Source organism: Humulus lupulus, chromosome 5 (genome assembly GCF_963169125.1).
Source record: "Humulus lupulus chromosome 5, drHumLupu1.1, whole genome shotgun sequence".
In the NCBI taxonomy this organism is placed as follows: domain Eukaryota; kingdom Viridiplantae; phylum Streptophyta; class Magnoliopsida; order Rosales; family Cannabaceae; genus Humulus; species Humulus lupulus.
The window spans coordinates 210931760-210948428 of NC_084797.1; the positions used below are offsets into that span (position 1 = coordinate 210931760).

Sequence of the window (16669 nt, forward strand, 5' to 3'; positions counted from 1 at the left end):
ACTATTACATTGTTGAACTTATTACTATAAGAAAACCAAGCTTGTTCTGTCAAAATAAGCAATTTCACTCTGCTTAAAGGTTGTTTGGTCGAAAAGGTTGACTTGCGATCCATCATACTTACTCAGTAACCTCGGGGAGTTCTAGTAAGGCGTTGGAGATCATCCGAAAACCTCCAAATCTACCCGGGAACAAGTTTAACAAAACAAAAAAAAAATAAAAAAAAAAGACAGAAAATAAATCTAATTCTGATTTCCGAAAGTGGATGAATCATCACGAAACTTCCAGTGATACTTCTTCCAATTCATCTGCCACTCCTACCGGAACTCCTTCCACCAATCCTGCTTCTCCACAAACTTTCGCTGATAATAACCCATTCGCAATGGCTCGCAATGATGAAATCCAACCAAGAACTCTCAATGACTACCTCCATCCTACTCGCACTTCCACGCCTTCATGCATTATCTTTCCTCCTAATATGCCCGCATTAGACTTTAAACCTGGCATGATTCAACTCTTGCCCACATTTCATGGAATGGAAAACGAAAGCCCATACGTGCATATCAGAGAATTCGAGGAGGTAGTAGCCACGTTCTATAATCGAGCCGAAAATGCCGATGCTGTGAGACTGAAGTTCTTCCCTTTCTCCTTGAAGGACAAAGCTAAAAGCTGGTTATACTCTTTGAGACCTAGGTCGATTGGAACATGGGAGGAGATGACCAAATCTTTCTTTCTGAAACACTTCCCAGCCATAAGACCAACAGTCTAAAACGACAGATTTCCACATTCTCCCAAAAAGACAATGAAGCGTTCTATCAAGTCTGGGAAAGATTCAAAGATCTGTTAAATCAGTGCCCGCACCATGGCTATGAGAACTGACGTTTGGTTAGTTACTTCTACGAAGGCCTCACGAGTCGTGAGCGCCAGTTTGTAGAAATGCTATGCAATGGTGAATTCCTCGAAAAAGAGCCAGACGATGCTCTTGAATATCTCGAAGAAACCGCGAAAAAGTCTCACACCTGGACTGGTCCAAGTGCTACTGACAGCACCAACCGACACAAACCATCTGGGATCTATCAACTTCGAGAAGAGGATAGTGTTAAGGCCCAACTCGAAGTTTTGAAAAAGCAGTTTGAGGTCTTAATGACAAAGAATAGCCAAAAATCGCACATGATCGCTCAAGCGGAACCGCAAGAATCTTGCTTTGTTTGTGGAGGGACGGAGCACTTAGCTAAGGACTGCTTAGCTTTGAATGAAGTGAGGGGGGTTTATAAGGAGCAATGCAATGCCTTAGGGGCATATAACAAGCCATTCTCCCATACGTACAACCCTGGTTGGAGAAACCACCCAAATTTCAGTTGGAGAGATTCCAACCAAGCTCAATCATCTGGAGGCCAATGGAGAAATGAACAACAAGTTCAACCATCAAAGGCATATTCTGCACCTCAATACAATGCTCATCCGCAACGAAATACTCTCGAGAATACTCTTCATGCATTCATGGAGGAACAATCCAAACTGAATCGCCAAATGATGGAAGAAATCAAGGAAATGAAATGTCAATTCTCAAAATTGACTGAATCCTCGGCCATTCCGGAAAAAGGCAAACTTCATTCCCAACCGAAATTCAATGTTCAAGGCCAACACATGGCCCAATCTTCAAATTCAAATGATCAAAACGTCAAGGAAGTGAATGCCATCACGACGAGAAGCGGTAAAACTTTGCCAGACCCACCCATTAAATCCAACACTCCCAGTACTCCAAAAGTCACTTTCGAAAATCCACCACTCAATGCAACTCCAAAGATACCATTTCTCCAGGCTTTGAAACCTGTTGGGAAACTTCCTGATAACCGAGCCGAACTCCTTGAGCACTTGACACAAGTGAAGATTAATCTTCATTTGCTTCACATCATTAAACAAGTGTCTGCTTATGCCAAAATCATCAAGGATCTTTGCACTGCAAAAAGGAAGCACCATGTCAAGAAGACTGCCTTCTTGACCGAGCAAGTGAGTGCGGTGATTGAACAAAAGGCACCGCCGAAATACAAAGATCCCGGTTGTCCCACCATTTCTTGCCAAATTGAGACCCATGAAGTTAGCCAAGCCTTACTTGATCTTGGCGCGAGTGTCAATCTCATGCCCTACTCTGTATACTCGCAACTCGGTCTTGGAGAAATGAAGCCAACATCTGTTGTACTACAGCTTGCTGATCGTTCCACCAAAAAGCCTAGGGGTATTGTTGAGGATGTATTGGTTCAAATTGAAAAATTCTATTATTCCGTGGATTTTCTTATTCTTGATACCCAATCTGTGGTGAACATGGAGTCTAAAATTCCTATTATCCTCGGAAGATCATTCCTTGCTACTGCAAATGCTTTGATCAATTGTCGGAATGGTCTAATGATGATATCGTTTGGAAACATGACTCTTGAAGTCAATATCTTTCACACCGGGAAACAGTCCCGAGAAGATGATGAATGCTATCAAACATTCATGATTGACTCTTTAATTCCCAAGGAGGTTCAATTGCGAAGTAACTTTGATAATCTTGATGAGCTCCTCCTTCTGTCTAACAACGAAAGTCCCAGTTCTATTGAGTCTACTCTTGCAATATCAGATCGCATAGACTCACGCAACATGAGGACTCAGTTTTGGCAACCTCGCTTTGAAGAGCTACCTGGCGAGAGGGCACAGCCGAAAACTTCAGCCGAAGAGGTTCCAACTGTTCAATTGACCCAACTTCCCGAGGGTTTGAAACATGCCTTCTTGGGAGACGGTGAAATCTTTTCAGTTATCATCTCATCCAACCTTCAAAATTTTCAAGAATTGCAGTTACTCGAGCTACTGCGGACACATAAATCTGCGATAGGTTGGACCCTTGCTGATATCAAAGGTATTAGCCCTTTAATTTTCTCCCATCGAATCAATCTGGAGGATGAAGCTATCCCCCGAAGAGACCCTCAGCGGCGACTGAACCCCACGATGAAGGACGTTGTAAAAAATAAAGTTTTGAAATTGCTAGACGCTGGTATTATTTACCCGGTAGCAGATAGCAAGTGGGTCAGTCCAACTCAAGTTGTGCCCAAGAAATCTGGTGTCACCGTGATCCAAAACGAAAAAGGGGTCCTTGTCCCCACAAAAACGGTGACGGGGTGGCGCATGTGCATCGATTATAGAAAATTAAATGCCGCCTCCCGCAAAGATCATTTTCCACTCCCATTCATTGATCAAATCCTTGAACGTGTAGCTGGTCATCCTTTCTATTGCTTTCTTGATGGCTATTTTGGCTATTATCAAATTGAGATTGCATTAGAGGATCAAGATAAGACCACTTTCACTTGTCCCTTTGGCACTTTTGCTTTCCGGCGTATGCCATTTGGCTTGTGTAACGCACCAGCTACTTTCCAAAGATGCATGATGAGCATCTTTAGTGACATGATCGAAAAATCAATGGAAGTATTCATGGATGACCTAACCGTTTTTGGAAACTCCTTTGAGACATGTCTTCTTCATCTTGAAGCTGTTTTAAAACGATGTATTGAGAAATGACTTGTACTCAATTGGGAGAAATGCAACTTCATTGTATCTTCTGGCATAGTCTTAGGCCACATTGTTTCTGAAAAAGGAATTGCGGTTGATCAATCCAAAGTCGACCTTATCTCCAACCTGCCGACTCCTAAGACTGTCAAAGACGTTAGGTCATTTCTTGGTCATGCTGGCTTCTATAGGAGGTTCATACCAAATTTTTCAATGATTGCCCGTTCGCTAAGCAACCTCCTAGCCAAAGATGCCACTTTTGAATGGACACCTAAGTGTGAGGAATCATTCTGAACGCTTGTCAATTCACTCATTTTCACTCCCATCATTCAGTCACCCGATTGGAGTCTTCCTTTTGAGATCATGTGTAACGCCAGCAACTTTGCTGTGGGAGCTGTGCTAGGACAACGAAGGGAGGGGAAACCCTTTGTTTTCTATTATGCAAGTTGAACTCTCAATAGCGCTCAAATGAACTATTCCACTACTGAAAAAGAGTTGCTTGCTATTGTCTTTGCTCTTGACAAATTCCGCTCTTATTTGATTGGATCGCCTATTACGATCTTCACTAATCACTCCGCCCTTAAGTATCTCCTTTCCAAAAAGGATGCTAAGGTGCGATTAATACGGTGGATCCTTCTCCTGCAAGAATTTGACATAACGATCAAAGACAAGAAAGGTGTTGAAAATGTCGTCGCAGACCACTTGTCCCGACTTGAATTCAGTGATTCCGCTGATGGTCCACCTATTCATGATGATTTCCCCGATGAACAATTGCTTTCTGTTGCTAAGTTGCCGTGGTACGCTCACATTGTAAACTACTTAGTAACAGGTGAACTCCCATCTGAATGGAGTTCACAAGACAAACACAAATTTCTGGTCGATGTGCGCAATTTCTTTTGGGATGACCCATACTTATTCAAGTATTGCCCCGACCAAATCATGCGAAGATGCATCCACGACGATGAGGTGTCTAGTGTGCTGAACTTTTGCCACAATGATGCTTGTGGTGGTCACTTCTCTGTGAAGAAAACCGCTGTAAAAATCTTGCAATGCGGCCTTTACTGGCCCACTTTGTTCAAAGACACCAATGATTTCTGTCGTTCTTGTGTAAGGTGCCAAAAGTTAGGATCCTTATCCCGTCGGCACATGATGCCCTTGAACCCAATTCTTGTTATCGAAATATTTGATTGTTGGTGGATAGACTTTATGGGACCATTTCCACATTCTTTTGGCTACCTTTACATTCTTCTCGCTGTGGATTATGTTTCCAAATGGGTTGAGGCAGTACCATGTCGAACAAATGATAACGCTACAGTTGTCAAATTCTTGAAAGAAAATGTGTTATCACGGTTTGGTACTCCTCGCGCTATCATCAGTGATCAAGGCACTCATTTTTGCAACCGATCCTTTGAGGCTCTTATGCGCAAGTACGATGTACTTCATAAAGTTACAACTGCCTATCATCCACAGAACAATGGTCAAGCTGAGTTATCCAATAGGGAGATAAAGAACATTCTGGAAAAGACGGTAAATCTCGACCGCAAAGATTGGTCTACACGACTTCTAGACGCTCTTTGGGCATACCGCACTGCTTTTAAATCCCCTCTTGGGATGTCTCCCTATCGGCTTGTCTTTGGAAAAGCCTGTCATTTACCTGTCGAGCTCGAGCATAAAGCATATTGGGCTATCAAAGCCCTAAACTTTGATCTGAATGCCGCAGGTATCAATCGCAAACTCCAGTTGTCCGAAATTGAGGAGTTGAGAAAGGATGCATATGACAATTCCAGGATTTATAAGGAAAAATTGAAAATCGCTCACGATAAACAAATCCTGCGGAAACACTTTGAGCCAAATCAGAAAGTGCATTTGTACGATTCTCACTTGCACTTGCATCCCGGTAAACTGCGATCGCGATGGACTGGTCCATTTGTAGTGAAGCAAGTATTTCCCAACAGTTCGGTGGAGGTCGAGGACCCAACCGATGGGAGAAGTTTTCGCGTCAATGGCCAAAGACTGAAGCATTACCTTGAGAGTGTGAGTCGTGTTGAAGAGGTCCTTCTTAAGGACCCAATCTATACACTCTGAAGTTCTGAATGGTTTGTTGTTCTTCTTTTTATTTTTATTTTTCATTATCTTTATTTTTCTGTCTTTCTTTTATTTTTGTATGCTTTTCGTTTTTGTATTTTGTTTTGGGGTATTGTTACCAGACTATTTTCGCTCTTGCCTCATGGACATGGTCATCATCCAGGTGTTTTCTTTCCTTACTTTTTCATTGCTTATTCATTTTGACATTGAGGATACTGTCTGATTTTTGGTTGGTGGTGAGCATGCATTGACTTTCATTTGGAAAATCTTATTGTTACGTCATTAGCATTCATTTGGAAAACATTATTGTCTTATTGAATTTTAAGTCAAATTTTCTCAAAATTATCAAAGCATGAGTATAACTTGTCGGTTTGAGTCAGTTTTTACTATGTTTAGCTATTAAGAAGTGATTTTGAGAGTTCTTTTGTGCACTTTCCAAACATGTGATAAATTGGTTGTTAACACAAATAGTTGAGAGAAATTTCAAGTTTAAAGTTTTTCATTTTTTGGTGAGTTGTGAGAGTTGAGAAAATAACTTTTTGATCTTTTATTGATCATTTCAGTTGGTAAAGTCACATCTTTGGAATTTAAAACATGACATTTACTAGAGGGATGTTTTTCATTTAAGAAAAATCTTTGTAATAAATTTGTGTTCTATTTATTGTATTTGTAATTTTCTTTTTATTTTTGTGTTGTCTCTTGTCAAAACAAAATAATGAAAAAAAAAGAAAACAAAAGAAAAAGAAAAAAAAAAGAGAACAAGAGCAGCACTTCCTTCTATTATTCTGTAGTTGTTGAAAAAAAAACAACATATATATATATATATTACTATTATTTTGTGTAATTGTATTAAAAAAAATTATTATCATTATAGTTCACTTTCTTATTTATCATTGTTAGTTAGTTGTCATTTTTTTTCTTGGAGTCTTCTCATGTAAATCCCAAATGTTGTTTGTCATTTGAATTCCAATAAGTCGATTTGCCTATCTTGTGATCAATATTTGTTCAAATTGCTTGTCCTAAAAAGTTTATCTTTTCTCATTTGAGCAGAAACTGTTACAATTCCAACTCCAAGAGTGTAATCCTTCCCATACAAATACTTTCAATACCCGTGAGGAATTTGGAATTGAGATCTTTATACTTTTGAGATTTTTCGATACTATTTGTGTTATGACTTGTGATAAAAAGAATATGGTTTGGTCCACACACTCACAACTCTGAAATCGCAACTATAGTAGCTTAGATAGTAATTTTTGACTTCTTGCTGATGATTTGAAAATGCTTAGATGATTTTGCTTGGTTTGACTTGATTATTCAACTTGACAATCTTATTTTTCAATAAGCTAGTTGGGGGTTGTGATTAGTGCCCAAAAATACACATTTATTGATTTTAATAGTCAAAATAAATTAAATTTTAATTAATATTTTCATCGAATTAATATGATTAAAATTATAAATGAAAATATTTGATTTTAATTTAGTTTGTTTTATTTTGTAGGATTCAATTAGTATTTTTGGCACTAAGAAAGAAAGAAACAATAATTGAAGAAAGAAAGAAAATGGTGATATTTTTGAAAGAAGAAAGTGGCCCAATTGGAAGGAGAAGCCCAGCCCGTCTGGTTTCTTCTCTCCCCAGCGCCAGGTGGCGCGCTTCAGCCAGCGCCATGCGTCCTCCAGCCAACCAACCTGAGGCCGCCACGTTGCTAGCCAGCCAGCCTACACTCCTTTCAGCCGAATGCCCATCGAAGCCTCTTTTCCCTTCAGCTTTCCAGCAGGCCTACGAATCGGCCAGGCCCAAAGCAGTCCGGCCCAATCGCCCATCAACTCCCTTCAGCAGCATCACTCCACCGAAGCCCAACTCCAACCATTTTCCTTCAACCCAGCTGCCTACGTGGCACTCCCTCATTGGCTGGAAATAGGTCAAAACCCTCTTGTGTCACCATCCATGTTTTGTGGGTATTGGGCTTTGTAAATTGCTATTTTGAGCTTTAAGGATCATGTTTTTGTGGTATTTTAGAAAAGGGGAAAATGACCATACACCAAAATAGCTAGGTTAATATTAATAATAAAATTTGATTTTTCAGAATCATATTTTATTATTAATATTTCAGATTTATTTTGTAAACCTCATTTTGTTGTTTAATTTCTTTTTAGTCATTTTATCCTTCTATAAATAGGAACTCTTTCTTCACAACATGTATGTAATTTTTAGAGTAAATAAACTATAACAAAATTTCTACTCACTTTCTTCTCATATTTTCTTCTTAGAATTTTGTGAGAATCATGAGCATAATGGCCTACTCTTCCTAGGAAGGTCAGAGGTGATTCCATATGCTAGTAATGTTATTTTGCTACTTTGATTTACTATGTTCTTAATGTAAAATTTTTGAGTTATTTATGTTCTTTCATCTCCATCTTTATTTTGTTATCTTTATTTACTTATGCTAATAGTATATAGGGTTAGTCATGCTCTTTCTATGTACTTCTAATTAGTAAAAGTAATATTGATACCTAATTTTATGTTTAATCTTTTATTGCATTATTGTCTTTGGGTATTTTGTCATTTTTAGATTTTTCATAAGATTAACATTGTGCTTTTAAAGTAAAGAACTTTGTAACTCAAATGAACTTTTGTTAGAAAAGACTATGGACTTTAATGTTAGATTTTCCAAGTAAATGTTAGGAAGTGAACTATTTACTTGTGTATTTTTATAAATCAAGTAACCAAGTAACTAAACAAGCATATGGATGATTCTTGAAACCTTTCATTTTCTCAACTCTTGATTACATCTTACCTTTATTTCACTTATCTCATTTTATCACTTTATCAAAAATACAATACCAAAATCTCAAACCTCTTTCCATTTACAATTTTATTTATTTCTTCTTACTAACTTTTTGTGTTATTTTCTACTAATATTTTGATTTTAGGTTACCTCTTTGTGGATCGACCGCCCGATCTTACTACAACTACCACTTAGTGATAGTCACATTTTGGGCATTAAACAGGTGGTACTGTTGGAATGAGCTCTTCGAGAGGAACACAACCCAGCAATTCACTCCGGCTATATGTCGACTTTTTTCCGGAGAGTTTGTCGGTCTTCCGCAATTTTAGAAGATTTTTTCGGCCACATCGTTGGTTGTTTGGGTTTACGAGTGGTATCATCGTAACAACTCTTGAAGGTGGTCATTTTAATATATGACAAGCACGAATTTCTTGACGTCGCTAGAGAAGATGATGGGGATGGAATAGTTTTTGTGTTGTGTTTGAAAAATAACGCTCAAGTTTCTTTTCAGCTTTGTTTATAAAAAAAACAGAAAAGTTTCTTAATAATTTAAATAAGTAATTTCGGTATTGTATTTAAAAAGTAATTATATAGTTGCTTTTTAATTTGATCAAACAAAACTTAATAATAAAAGACCAAAATGTGTTATAATTTGAAAGTAACTTTTAAGTTTTTTTTTATTTAATTAATAAAAAAAAATATTATTACTCCCATATAAATTACACTAGTGACTAAAAAGTGAATTAAAACTTTTCATTAAAAAAATTACTGTATAGTATACTAAAAGTAACTTTTAATAATAAGATATATAGTAATTTGTTATATTTTATTATAATTCATTAGTTTCTAAAAAATAACTAATCAACAATGTACAAGTATCTTAAATAATAATACACTATAATATAATTTAAAAATAATTAATCAGTGTCTTAAGATAAAAAAATTTCAACAAATAAATATTAGAGATAACCAAAATGTATATAAAGTAATATAATCTAAAAATAAACTATTCATGAAAAAATAACTAATTAGTAACTTATTAATATTTTAAGTAACTAAAATATTACTTTTTAAAACATAGAAAAACAGAATTTCAAGAAAATTTCAAACTCAGGTATATAATATATTTTTATGATTATGGCAAGATAATTTTGTAATTAAAATTTTTGACTGTAATTTTTATAATTATTTTATATTATATGTATATAATTGTAAAGACCCCTTCTAAATTGGCATTGGGCTTTGCATCGTATACTTCCCATTTGTTGCTGACGGTCCAATCGCCCTACCCAACTACAACATTGCCAGCGATGATGGAGATTGTTGGACGTCAATGACCGATGTACTTTTGCCGAAGGTTTTCACCATAATCTGGTTGTCTTCTTGTACGAGCTTTATGCTTTACAACTTCCATGGAGTTTGATTCATCACAAAAGATGGGGGAAATATCTTCTATATAAAATGTGTATTTAACTGTTTTTTTTAACTTTAACTAAAAATTATAAATATTTAACATGCACACCTTAAAAACCAATTAAAATTAAATATTTATTAATTGTGATAATATAAATTTAAATATTATAAAATATCATTATTATAATAATATTTAATATAATATTAAATATTTAATAATTATATTAATATAAATTCAAATGTTATAAAATTTCATTATCATAATAATATATAATACAAAATTATGAATTCAGAAATTGTAACATATCTTTACTATAATAATATTTAATACAAAACAAGATATTAATAATTATATTAATATAAATTTATTACTCAATCTAACTTATTCGAATATATATATATATATTATGAATACATTTTTAATATTTCCAATTATAAATATTTTGTAATATTTAATTTGTGATCTAAAAAATTATTGTATTATTATTATTTAAAAAAAACATAAACAATATTTTAGTTTAATTTATCTTTTAATATATATTTATCATTATAATATAATTAATTTATTTAAAATTGATATGACAATCATAAAAATAATTAAGAAATTTTATATATAAAACAAAAAACAATTAATAAATTTATATTGCTTTTAGTTACCTTAAAAAAATTTAAAACATTAATATTTTTCAAAATCTCATATAAAATAATTATTTCAACCCCACTTAAAAATATCCATAATAGAAACTAAATACAAGGTTAAAAATAACTCCGATTTTAGTTACTTTTGATTTTTTTTGTAAGTGCTGTACAAAAATCACAATGGCAACCCATTAATCTGTCACAAATATAGTCGCTTAATTAATAGTTATTTAATAATTTTTTGTTTTAAAATATATTAACTTTGATTTTAATAATAAAATAATTATATTTATAAATGGTTTTTGTCCTATCATATTTTTACTAAATTATATTACTATAATTAGGTAAAATCTTTTGTCCAAAAAAAGTTATTGGATATAACTTTTATTATATCCAATAACTTTTATAATAAAAACTGAAATTCCAAAAAGTCTAATTATGTAGGAGCCAGTCCCAATGGGCCATCCACAGGAAATTTTGTTCCTATAATAATCCTAATGTCTTCTCTTGAGAGTACCGCAATTTTCACCATTGAAATTCTCCTACATTTCATCCTTAAATTTCCAAAATATAATTAATTATTAAATTTATCATTTTATGTTTCCTTAATGATCTCTGGTCAAATGATAGAATCATAACAAGCCATTAAATATGTATTTGTCTTATTTGAATGTAGTAATATAATTAAGCACTATAAGTTTTACTAAATAGGCCGCCAAAAAAGAAAAAAAAAAAGGTCACAACTAAATTCAACTGGTTGTTACCTCACTTGGTCCTCCTCCTATTAGATGAGTATATGAACAAAAACCCAAAAAAAAGAAAAGCAAAAGATGAGATAATATTATATAAGAAAGAAAGCAACTGGTATTAAACACACCACGGATGTAAAATAAAATAATCCCATCAGCATTATTTAATTATATAATGCATTTCTGGACAAGTAATTAGTCAAAAGAACTTGTCATGACCTATGAGATGTCCCAACTTCAGTAGCCAAAGAAAAATATATGTAGCCAACTATGTTTTTCACACTTCAACCAATATGAGGTGACACATTGACCCAGCAATACTAAGCATTTTTCTGATTCAACGAGTTAATAAATGACGCCACATATGCTTACATTTTATTCATAAATTAACTTGTTCTTTCTTGGCTAGTGAATAGTGCCCATTTATTTTTCTTCTAGACTTTAATTGTGCACAAGTGAACATTTAATAATATTAAAGAATATGCACGGAGCATTAGGGCAAGAGGAGGAAAAGAAAACAAATTTAATTTACCCAATATTGCAGGAGCTTCATGGGTTCTTTCTATTTTCTCCAAAGTCTGTGTAGAACATATCTTCTATCTTCCTACTCCAGCACACACAACATTCGGTGTAGACTCTTACCCTTTCATTTTGCCTTTGCTCCTTAAGTTTTTAAGTAGAAAGAAGTATCAGACAAGCTACCCCGGTAATTCAACCATTTCACAGCTATTATAAATGATAACAAACACCTGGCTCCTGGGCATCAAGAATAATATGAAGGAAATCAGAGAAAAGGATTGATTGTTCTCTACTTTCATCAAAATTTGTAGCAGTACACAACCAGCAGCTAAGCTGATTTGCAAACTGAGTGTGAAGGAGAAGGGCAATTGTTATGGCTTGTTTATTCTGAAAAGAAAAAGTTATAAACAAGTCATCAACTAATCGAAATATTAACGTACCAGGATGAGTAATTGATAATTGAACCTGCTTGACTTCGGCAAGACCCACAAAAGTGATTGTCCCTATCAGAATCTGCTTCTACACTTTCTTGGTGGCAAAAGGAACATTTAAATAAAGTACATGAGAATTGACTTCAACCATAGCCAAACTTTGAAATTTAACAAATGGAAAGCAACTAATACATGCATGAAAAAAAGGGAGACGGAAGGTAACATTTCAACTAGATCAGAAGAAATACCACCTAAATATTAATTAAAACTAAAAAAAAAAATTCAAGTTACCAGAAGTATAAAGTTTGTGAACTGATAGAATTTTAAACTCTAGCAGGCCTCCTTCACAAGCACTTAATTTAATTTGAATAAACATCATAGAATTCAAACCAAAGGAACAACATTGACAAGAATTCTTGTCATTATTACCTCTTTACAGCTGTTGTTGCACAAAACCATTTCTTCTCATTTTCCTGTCTACATGTGCAAACCTTTAAGGTAAACAGCATTGGAAATATATGAACTCCCATTCGTAGCTACTTTATGGTATCTATGAAGAGTGCCTAGTTTACAAGAAGATGTCAAAGACTTTACACCGATATGAGGCTAGCTAATCTGAAGAGAGATACTGCTTGTGCATACCAGAAGGGTTCTTAGAGTTAGCACCAAGCCACACTAAAAAAAATTCAAATCATTTAACCAAATGATAAAAGATCTTGAAAGCTGAAGTGCTAGCAGAATTGTGTGTGGTCAACATAACCAAAAACTAGTGTCTGACCATTACTTTCAGACCAAAAGCGTAGACCTCCTATACATATCCAAAAAAAAAAAGATACTCAAAGTGCTCACACAAGTGTATGCAAAATTCCATTTTCTATTGGCCCATTGTGAAATAAACTATATTGTTCAAGTTCGAATACTATTGACAGGTGGTTAGTTTGGTTTGCAGAAAATAACAATATTAGAAAATATTCTTTTGAAATAATAAAGAACTTCAAAGAATCAAAACATTCTTTCAAATTATGAGCTTTCAACCTCATAATGGGTTCATCTTCACAATCACAACTGATTGAAGAAGAGCTCTTCCAGAACAAGGAAGCAAGCAGAAAATTAATCCATTATTTAAATAAGGATTTGCAAATTATGCTACTCTGTGCCCCCCAACGATGTAGGGAGGCCTGTCAAACATTGTAACTAATCAGTTGATCAGGATTACTTCAAATAAACACAATGGAACCCCCAATATACACATACAGCGGATATAATAAAAAGGTTTTAAATTCACGCTATACCATTCAACTATACTAGTCCCTGTTTACATCTTAAGACTACTAGATAACCAAAAAGAAAACAACTAAGCTCTGACCCTGCACATCATATCCGCAACACTAAATTTGAAAAAAGAAGATGATGAGAAAACAAGGAAATCAGACTACGTTTCCTTCAAACTTTTTTTTTTCTTTTCTTCTGTACGTAAATTCATATCCTCTCTTTACAAAATTCATTGCGTTATACCTCAATTGAGGTCTCAAAGTCAGATATGCAACCTTTCACCCGGTGCAAGCTTCAAGAGTGACAATTGACTTAAAACTCATCTACCTCTGCAAAATCATAAATAAACAAAAATATTAGCAAGATATTCCCATAAGAAACTGCAACAACCATAGTCAAGATTGATAGAACAAGAACCTTAGGCGGAGCCTCAGCGATCCGGTAAGCATCAGCAGTAACACCCACCAACCACAATCCAGGGAAAACAGCCTGAAATCAAAAACCCAGAAGCGAAATGGAAAAAGAAAAAAAAAATCAGCCGCCATGTTTAAAATAAAAAAAGTTCTAAAAATTTGAGAAAGACTAGAACAGCCAACTAAAGCGAACGATCGAGAAAATATGAAGAAGAATAAGAAGATGATGAGTAAAAAGGCTTACGTCAAGCTGTTTCTGAACATTCTTGGGCCGCTTCCTCGGCCTCCGAGCAGGCCTTGACCCAGTCATCACAAAAATATCGTCCTCAATCTCTTCCCTAGACAGCGCGATCCAGAACTTCCTCTTCTCTTTCTTCTCCGTACTCTGCTGCTCCGAGAATCCCCTTAGCCTCAGCGATTTCGGCTGTTGCTGGTTCTGATTCTCACTCTGATTCTGACCACTTCCTCCAACGCCTCCGGCAACCGTCCCCCCTGGTTCCTGAAATTCTCCATTCTTGACACCAGTCGAAGCAGCTTTCGAGAAGAGAACCTTCCTCGGCCTCAATTTCCATGGCTTCTGAACCGTCTCCTCGGCCTCAGCTTCTTCTCCATCTCGATGCTGCTGCTGCTTCCCTTCTCTTACAACTTCATCGCTCTCGTTGCTCAATTGCTGCTTCTGCGCCTTCTCCGTTGGGGAACAAGACGCTAAGCCAAATCTGTTCCGAGCTGTACGCGATCCGACCCGGCCAGTCCGACCTGCTTCAGGCTCCGAATCGTTCCTCTCCGGGTCAAGCTCGCCATGATCGGCGACTGGAGAGCTCTCAGCCGAGACTGGCCGGCGGTATCGATGGTGACCGCCGCTAGTGTGATTCTTGGCGCCGCCCCATTTCAAGAATGTGAGAGGAAAGTTGTGCAGCGGAGACTTGACAGGTGCCGTAGCCATTGTTGAACGAGGCCACTAACCACGCGTAGAACTATTATATATATATGTGCACAACAATATATGTATATCGCTGAGATTTTTTTGCTAGAACACCATATATTCGACGTTTTTTCACATAGAAAAAAAATAACCCTAACAAAAAAAGGAAAGCCGAAGCTCAAATGGTCTGGTTCAGCAGAGAGAGATTTTTCTGCGTTTTAGAGAGAGAAAGAGAAAGAGTATAGGTTTATTATACGAGCGTATGTAGAGCTCTTTCCTAAGAGCTTTGATACATATAAGAAGCGCACATAGAGAGTTTTCGTTCAGCGTCTACGCCGTTACACTTTCATTATTCCCAAAATGCCCTTACACTCATTTACTTATTTCAACTATTACCAGAAGAAAAGTACATATAGGGGTTTGGGCCTCGGAGGATCTTTGTTGGGACCATTTTGATACGCGCTTCTACGTATTGTACAATACTGTGGAGTGTCAAGAACGTACAATACTCGAAGGCAGCAAAGGAATTGTGAGTGTCGGAAGCTGTTGTAGAGGAATATTGCCTCTCTTTCGCTTTTTCGTGATTAACCGGTAAGTGTACTGCTGGCCGTTGGATCTAACGTGGGACCCATGGATGGCTGAAAATCAACGGTAGTGATGGTCTCTTCGGATGTGAATGAAAACGTGTTTGAGGAACTGAGATGGCAGAGCGTGACATATGTATATATATGGTGATCGTGTCAAAGCATCGTCATATAATCTCACATTTCAAAAATGAAATTGAGTGCCTAAATATCATTATACTAAGTACAAATTGCATATAGAATTCTTCAAATCTAAACTAATTTTATTATTTAAATAATTGGTGATTGAGTAAAGTACACAAGTTTTATACTTAAAACCTAATAAATAATTTTAAGATTTTGAGGATAAATGTCCCTAATTATATGCCGTTTGGATAGTGAAAGAATAGATGATAGTCAAGTTATTAAATTAAGACAAATATAGAAATAACGATAAAATATTATATTTCATCCTATACTCTTTTCCGAAGACAAATTGGTCCCGTTCTTTGTACATTATTTTTACACTAATTTTAGACCGGTGGATCAAATTAAATCAATGGGTTAGGCTTAATTAAAAAAGAAAAACATAAAAACAAGTCATGTCTCTCCCTTAATTGCATTTCTCTCTACCTACCGTGATGTTCCATTTCCATTGCTATCACCGTCTGACAACCCGCCTGTAATTGTCGCTATACCGTTCATCAGCCGCTTGTAGTTGTGGTTGTCCACCACCGCAACAACGATAAATTTTCTATAAACAGGGTTGTTCCTTGCTCTGTAAAGAAATAAATCTACCAAATGTCCTATGTTGTCTTCATCGAGCCTTTTTTTCTTTTCTTGTTTTGTTTCTTAAGCACTAGTTTATCTGGCAATAACAAAGTACATGTAATGAGGCCTTAACAATATTAACACAAAATAATTGCCCTCCACAATAGTACTACTTATTACCCACCAACTATTCATTCCCCGTCAGTTAGTGTTGTTAGATGAAAGTAAATTGTCTCAATGGAAATTATAAAATCAAAATACAATTTTATGAAGAAAAAAAAAATACAATAAACAAAGTAATATATAAACAAATATTATAACTATATTGTTCAAAATACAAATAAATAGAAAGATGTAGAAAAAGAAAATCACAAACTCAAAACAATAATAATACAAGTAAATAAGAACAAAATTATGAATAAAACAATAATAAGATCGCAAGCTCTCACACAACCAAATTGTAGAGTAGTGGGGATCACCAACTTGAACAAGGTTAAAAAACTTTGTCCAAAAGCTTATTTCTCCCTATTCTGTAAGCACTAAGAGATCTCTCAAGAAAATATCTCTC

General features: G+C 35.4%; 1 protein-coding gene and 1 non-coding gene across 13 annotated transcripts; both read right to left on the reverse strand.

Moving 5' to 3' along the window:
- Positions 1–760: 760 nt before the first annotated feature.
- LOC133781238 (small nucleolar RNA R71) lies at positions 761–867 on the reverse strand. The gene has a single exon (XR_009870025.1). It is a non-coding gene; the product is annotated as a small nucleolar RNA R71 (small nucleolar RNA).
- A 10649-nt stretch (positions 868–11516) lies between these two features.
- On the reverse strand, positions 11517–15037 carry LOC133778120 (uncharacterized). 12 transcript variants are annotated; one of them, XR_009869007.1, is made up of 7 exons: positions 14090–15037; positions 13850–13921; positions 13676–13761; positions 12590–12723; positions 12195–12253; positions 11960–12116; positions 11517–11873 (listed from the first exon to the last, which is right to left on the reverse strand). XR_009869007.1 is itself a non-coding variant. In XM_062217942.1 (3 exons), exons 1-3 carry the CDS (start codon positions 14786–14788, stop codon positions 13756–13758), a joined length of 777 nt encoding a protein of 258 aa, XP_062073926.1. In that variant the 5' UTR covers positions 14789–15037; the 3' UTR covers positions 13349–13755. The 12 variants fall into 12 exon arrangements, 1 of the variants encoding a protein (XP_062073926.1); XR_009869008.1 differs by having other exon boundaries at positions 11960–12074; positions 12170–12253; XR_009869009.1 differs by having other exon boundaries at positions 12195–12257.
- Positions 15038–16669: the final 1632 nt, after the last annotated feature.